Source organism: Diabrotica virgifera, chromosome 1 (assembly GCF_917563875.1).
Source record: "Diabrotica virgifera virgifera chromosome 1, PGI_DIABVI_V3a".
NCBI lineage: Eukaryota > Metazoa > Arthropoda > Insecta > Coleoptera > Chrysomelidae > Diabrotica > Diabrotica virgifera.
In genome coordinates, this window is record NC_065443.1 from 226,959,159 (window position 1) to 226,966,750 (window position 7,592).

At 32.4% G+C, this 7,592-nt stretch overlaps 1 protein-coding gene across 1 annotated transcript; it reads left to right on the top strand.

Annotated features, from left to right (window-relative positions):
• The first annotated feature begins 1,040 nt into the window (after positions 1 to 1,040).
• Positions 1,041 to 7,186, top strand: LOC114329576 (uncharacterized). Its single transcript, XM_028278731.2, has 2 exons — positions 1,041 to 1,207; positions 6,753 to 7,186. Exons 1-2 carry the CDS (start codon positions 1,112 to 1,114, stop codon positions 7,068 to 7,070), a joined length of 414 nt encoding a protein of 137 aa, XP_028134532.1. The 5' UTR covers positions 1,041 to 1,111; the 3' UTR covers positions 7,071 to 7,186.
• The last annotated feature ends 406 nt before the right edge of the window (positions 7,187 to 7,592 follow it).

The window sequence follows — 7,592 nt, forward strand, 5'->3', positions numbered from 1 at the left end:
AATGTTTGGCTTAAATAATCACGAATAACTTAAAAATTAAAGCACTTAGGTATAGGGAATGTTTAAGAAATAAAAAAGTACCATAAAATATCATTTCACTACAATACAATACTAAAATACAGAGTGTTCCATTTAAGGAAATAATTCCGAGTTTCGACCCTAAACACTAAAATAAACATTTCTCTATACTATTATTGATTAACAGTAGCAGGCTATATTAAAAATCGTTTGAATACAAATAGCAAATTTGATGTCACATTACTACAATTCTACAGGGTGTAGATATTGCTACGAAATTAACAAAAAAAAAAACGTAATTAACTTTTAAACTACCTCTTATAATATTAGAAAACCATATATTTTAAGAAAGAAAACATTGAGGAGGATCCAAAATGTAAAAATATACCATTAAAAAAAAACAAAAATTTTTGTCACCCTGTCAATACGCACACCCCTGTATTTTTGAAAATATTTTTAAATTATGGTACTATGTGTGCCCTAACTTTTACCTAAATAGCTTTTTCTGGTATCTCTTACGACAAACGAGTAATTGGACTTTGTCACACTAATGCCCCACCCTGTACATAGAAATTTATGACCATTCAATAATTAAAATTTAAGTGTTTTCAGATTTTTTTAAGTCGTCTGTTTCTGAAATCATGAATTTTAACCACACTTTTGTATCACACTGTATAAGAAGAAACTATTCTATAAATATCTTATTTCCTGTCTAGATTAAAACAAAATCCAAATTAGAAAAATGAGTATGAGAACGAAGAAATATCTGAGTATGAGAAATTGTGAAATCTGGAGCATTTAAGTCAGGTGAATATTTGATGTTATCAGAAAAGATACTTAACTAAATGATATACTTAAACTACAGCTTTTAAACGCTTGAGATCATCAATGTTTAAAACCTGTATTCTCGCATTAACGCCTTACGAAGCGACTTTGTAAGCTTAATTAATCATTGATGGGTACTTAAATTTGGAACAGACCCGGTAGCAATACGTTCGATTTCATTTTAGGTACATATAGATTATTTGTGAGACCGGCCTCATTTTGTAAAAGTCCGAGCGACAGCTTTATTGAAAGGATTTTTGTTTGTGAGATGGCGAACGGTACAATGCTGTTGGTGGGATTCTTCGTGGTGGCCTCAAGACTGCTGATGATCGGTGTTGCTGGTGCGCCGGCGCCCTTCTTTTGGGTAGGTAGGTTTTTCGAAAATTTATTGCCGTTTTTCTACTAATAAATTCCAAAATCGGTCTGATAAATAATAATTCGGTGTGTTTAGGTCAATATTAATTCTTTGCATTTTCTTAGAACGTCTTTGATGTATCATTATATAAAGCAATATATTAGTTGTATCAAAACATACCTTAGAAGATTGAATCTGGACAACAGTATTTTTTTTGGTATTAATAAACCACAATGATTTTGTTTGTGTCCCAATTTCAACAAAAAGTTCAAACAAATCTTTATATATTTTTATTGTTTGATATTTTTAATAACTGACCTGATTTTTTTTTTGCGAGCATTTCAGTTGTTATGTATAATACATATATTATTATATTATAAATAATGGTAGGCTTAAACGTTATCCTTGTCTCATATTTTCGCGCCTTCTTCACGCGCCTGCCGCCTAGGTCATTGTTGGTCTGTTGACTGTTTTTTAAATTCTGTTTAGACTATGAATAATTGCGGTGCGGCCCAAAATCCCGACAGCCAAAATCCCGACGGCCAAAACACCGACATGTAAATTATTATGTATTTTAAAAGAAAAAATTATTTAAACGCTTCATTTTATAATATAAAAGCTATACTTACTGAAATGGACGGTTGTAAGTGACATGATAATATCTACTATATGAAAGTAAACTTGAATTCAGGATTTGATTATATACCCTATTCCACGAATATACGCCTGTGTTGGATTATTTCGACAACGAATATTTTATTGTGCAAAATATGAAGAACAAAAATGAATTGCAAATTACATTGCTGTTTAATGGAATAATTATTAGAGCCATTTCCTTTCGTACTTCTTATGTTGCACACTGAAATATTCGTTGTCGCGATAATCCAAAACAGGCGTATGTTGGTGGAATGAACCATACATTATATTATTGGACTATATATTGGCAAAAAATAATTTAATTCATATACCCATGTTAGAAATTTTATTTAGAAAATTAGTTCATATTAAATGGTAAATACTTTTGTTTAGTAAAAACAATAAAAAAAAACAGATGGCATAAACAAAAAACAAGAAATAAATGTAATTATACATATTATGTTAAAAAGAAACTTATCAAACCTGTCAGGATTCGGGCGTGTCGGGATTTTGGCCGTCGGGATTGTGGCTGTCGGGATTTTAGCTGTCGGGATTTTGGGGTAGACCCGAATAATTGGTATATCGGTGAATACATGGCTTCATTATGTCTTGGTAGTTTCTATTTTTGTCTTTAAATAATTCTATTATGTAATTTTCCCATTCAGTACCCGCGTTTAAAATAAGGCAATAATAAACGCGGCAAAGACTCACGAAAAGTTGTGGCGCCATTAATGATGATGATGATGGCCACTTAGAATTAGAAACTCCCAAGTATACAGTCTACGTTTGGTAGACAAAACCAGGTATTCACAATTAGGACTCTTTTCTACTGCTGAAATGCACCAAGCGTTCTCCTCTTTCATTTCGCTGTCCTCTACCAATTTTTCCAGTAATATTAAAAGTACTTTCTGATCACACCTTTGCATTGAAGTCACCATGAAAAGAGTATTCGTGTTTTTTATGTCATTGCTTCTGATACAAGTTGGTAAAATATTTCAATCACGGTATTTTCTTTGTCTGTAGGGACTGGTAAACTTGGCTTATGTTTATATTCACTGGGAATACAGCTCCTTGTAGTATCAGTAGTACTGTATAAGATTCTATATTCTTCCTTGGTCAGGCACTTGAAAACGTAGCCTGAAATAGAACGACGCCAACACCGAATTGACGTGCGACCTCTCTCTGTTTACGCGAAGTAAAGGCCGGCTGCAGGTCTGCTGGCCACGATTTTGAACGGGCGGATAGGCACAGAGTCTTTTAGCCGGACCTACAAAATTTTATCAGTTGCTTCTCTTGTGTCTTGTGAAACTGTTTTATAAAAATAAAAATAAATAATTGTTTTTTAATTTTGGCTGTTATTAGTAGGTTAAGTATTCAATAAAACTAGGTAGGCCAATTTAAATTTGTTTATGAAAACTGAATAATAAACAGGTAAATTTGAGATCGGTCTATTGAAGGGCATTTTAATTTTATATTAATTTAGTAATAATTCACTAACGACAAATAAATCTGTGAATAGTTATTTGTCAGTCGTCCATTATATTTTTATTGTGTTTCAATACAATTTGGATAATTTAAAGTTAAACTGACGAATTGTGTTATTAGATTATATAGATAATTAAAAATTTAAAGCGAGGTTAATTGGTAACTTATCAATTTATTCGAAGAGTAAATTATTATTTGATACATAAATAAAATAAGTAATATTTGACGTTGTTGAAACGTAGGCGTGTTAGTTTTATTGGTGGAAAAACTTTAGTCATCGAATATGAATATTTTAAACGATAACGATGTAATATTCAGTTTGATCGAGACGCCTTTTTCAAGGCGCCAAAATCAAGAAAGATCAGAAATTATTTCCACGGGCCGGCCTTTACCAAATTTAACAATTTTATCCACAGATAAGACAAAAGACAATCGACCATTTTCGAGATCGTTTAAAACAATATGATATGAAAATCATAAATGGCTAAGCGAAAGTTATTTTAAAAATTCACTTTTCTGTTGGCCTTGTCTGTTGCTCTCAAATTTGAAGCAAAATGTTTGGGTGAGTCAGGGATATTCAGATTTGAAAAATTTATTAGCTAGTGTAAAAAACATGAATCTTCGAAAGAACATTTATACAATTGCTTAGGTTTAAAACGGTTAGAAAAAAATAAACAAACTATTGACAGTGCTTTAGCTGGACATATTTCTCTATCTAATAAGATATATAATGAAGAAGTTGAAAAAGATTGAAGAAGTTGAAGAAATTGATGTTACAATTCTGTTAGCAAAACAAGAACTTGCATTTCGCGGTCGTGGTGAGAGCCATAATTCTTCAAACATGGGTAATTTTAAAGAAATTTTTAATTTAGTAGTTAAACGCGATCAGGAAATCCAGGATCATGTTAAAAAATAGAAGGGGTGTTCACGGGTTTGTCAAAAACAATACAAAATTATTTAATAGATTGTCTTGCCGATTACGTAAAAAATGAAATTTCAACAGAAATTAATGAAAGTCAATTTTTTTCTATACTAGCGGACGATACTGCTGATATAACCGAAAAATCACAGTGTACTTTAACAATCCGTTTTGTTAACAAAGTTGGTCAGATAACAGAAAGATTTTTAGGGTTTTTTGATATTAGCGAGAAGAGATCTGCAGACGCTCTATATAGTTTAATTTCAAACGTGATTGAGCCATATGATTACAAAAATAAATTAATTGCTCAATTTTACGATGGTGCAAGTGTAATGGTTGGCTCTTTAAACGGATTACAATCAAAAATTAAAGTAGATGCTCCAAAAGCAATTTTTTAGACATCGTTGCGCTCATAGATTACATTTAGCAAGACGGCTCAAAATGTATTACAAATTGTAGGATATTTTTTGTCGCCTACCCGAAGTATATGTGTAGCCTAGCCGCATACTGAGGTCACGAGCCGCCACTGAAATATTGTCGGAAATAAGTCCAATTTTTATACTTAGGGGTTTGGGGACTCCGAACACGAATTTTATGACGGGGATAGTCTCTGATGTACCTGGTGCTCAGGATGGAACTATTCGCCTGGAGTTTTATGTTATAATCATTCAAAACCAGTCAATTACCATTACTCGGGGGTTTTGGGGGTCGCTAAGAATGAATTTCATGATGGCGATAGTCTCCAAGGTGCCTAGTGCCCAGAGTGGAACTCTTCGCCTGGAGTTCTATTTTATAATCATTTAAAATCGGTCAATAACCATTACTCGAGGGGTTTTGAGCGTCGCTGAGAACGAAATTCATGACGGCGATAGTCTCCAAGGTACCTGGAGCCCAATGTGGAAATCGTCGCATAGAGTTTTTTATTATAATCATTAAAAATCGGCCAATAACCATTACTCGGGGGGTTTAGGGGATCGCTGAATATAATTTTTTTTATTAATCTTTCTTAAAATTCTTTTATAGGATATCTAAAAAAATTACAAAAATTATTACGGACAATAATGTAAATTGGACATTCACGTTAAACGTTGATAAGTAAATAAAATTATCCATGATGTACTATTTCTTATTTAAAACAACTTTTGAAGTCTAATCATTTTTATTTTAACCTTTAACTACCCACGCAGCAAGTTATAACATAACTACACGGGTGGCGTACTTTGTACGCCACAAGAAAATACACTTAAAAACAGCGGATTTGTTTAATTTTTTTTGAAAAAATACACTTAGTTGTTTGTTATAAACCTTATTCGGCATCAGTGAATACTTGGAGTTCCTTTTCAGTAAGCCAATTGGGATTTATAACTGGAATCATGGAATAACTGGATTTCATGATAAATAAAATTACTAACAAAAATTTTTTTTAAATGTGATTTTTTACAGGAGAAAAAGTATTGTTTACAAAGAAAAATATATTTTTTGCCATAATGACTAAAAAACAATTAAAATATGTACTTATATTACGACTTATAGTAATATAATCCTGGGGTATATTGTCCACCACCGGAAACAACAAATAATACAATGTAAATTACGATCTTTCCAGAACGCCGATTATAACGAAACTAAAACCAAATTGTAAAGCACATTCCAGTGATAGGTTAGAAAATTAAGCAAGGTCAAAAATTAAATTTTTAAATATATTTCCAGTAGAATTCTTATATTCTGGCGTACAAAGTACGCCAGCGCGTGTAGTTAAAGGTTAACAAGATAGTGATCCATGGCATTTTGAATTACAAATTCAACTTATTCAATTCAATGTATTGTTTTCACGACATTCACACTTATTGTTTTTACTACCACCTTTGCATTGGCAACGATTGTAATCTTGACTCCCTAAAATTCTATTTTCCGCTGAAGTTTGTCTGAGAGTTATTTTATTCTCTTTGATTGAATCAATTATATTTTCCAATAAAAATTCAAACTGAACCAACCAACCAAGTACTTTGGAGACCATCGCCGACATGAAATTCGTGCTCAGCGACCCACAAACTGCCGAGTAATGGTTATTGACTGATTTTGAATGATTATAACATAAAACTCCAGGCGACGAGTTCCACCCTGGGCACCAGGTACCTCGGACACCATCGCTGATATAAAATTCGTATTCAGCGATCCCCCAAACCCCCGAGTTTAGAAATTGAACTTTATTTTCCATCTCTTTGAGATGCACATTGAACATGCATTTTTCTTATTGCCAAAATGGAATTGTCATCTCCCGGAGATCAATTTAGTTCTCAAAATTTCCTAACACTTTCCGGAATCGAATGCAAAAAGTTGCAAGACTGCACAATCTTTTGATTTAACTTACTGCACAAAATTCCTAGGTTTAATGCTCCATTGCCTCGCCTATATGGACATAAAATGCGTGACTTAATCATGTTATCACTTAATTTTTAAATTTTCCCCAAAACTTTTCTATTTTCCAGTTATTTACAATTGCATATTTTTCAGTACGGAGATCAATACTACGATGATTCTTCCTCATCCGAAGAAGATGACAACGTCAAATACGTGTATGTTTATGTCAACGTAACTTCTCCAGGAAGTAATCTTTGTCAAGGATGCTCACCAACGTCGATGCCAGTTAATATTCCTTTAATGGTTCAAGTAACTCCGACGGTGACTCCTGCAGGTGGTAATGCTAATGGTGCTACTCCTGCAGGTGGTAACGCTAATGGTGTTCCTCCTGCAGGTGGTAACGCTAATGGTGTTACTCCTGGTAATGCAGGTGATACTCCTGCTCCCCCTATGGATTCTTCTATGGGATAAATTTGAATTTCATGTGTACTATAATAATTTTGATTATGTTTGGAATGAATATTTTATAATTTTATATTGTATTGTTTTTATATAGATTATGTTATTAAAACAATTTTCAGTTTTAATACTTTTATGTAGATCTGCCAGTAAGTTAACCTTCAATACTTGACAAAATTATTCAATATCTACGATTAACCTGACAATATTTTAGAATAAAAGAAGGTTGGAGAATAATAAGGTAAGAAAAATAAACGGATAGTATCGCCAATAACTATACTTGACTCTATCTTAAAAACTACCAAAATTTTGATTTAAGAGTATAAGACTGAAGAGTATATTATTCATTTTTAACGATAAAATCATTAGTTTTGGAGATATTTGAAAGTAAAAATTAAGCGGCACAACACATTAATCCAAATATCTGTGCTGTTACATGTTTAACGTCAAATATCTCGAAAACTAATGACTATCGTTACGATTGAAGAGGATGTTATTTACATAGAGGGTATTAAATAATCTAAAAATTGTGCT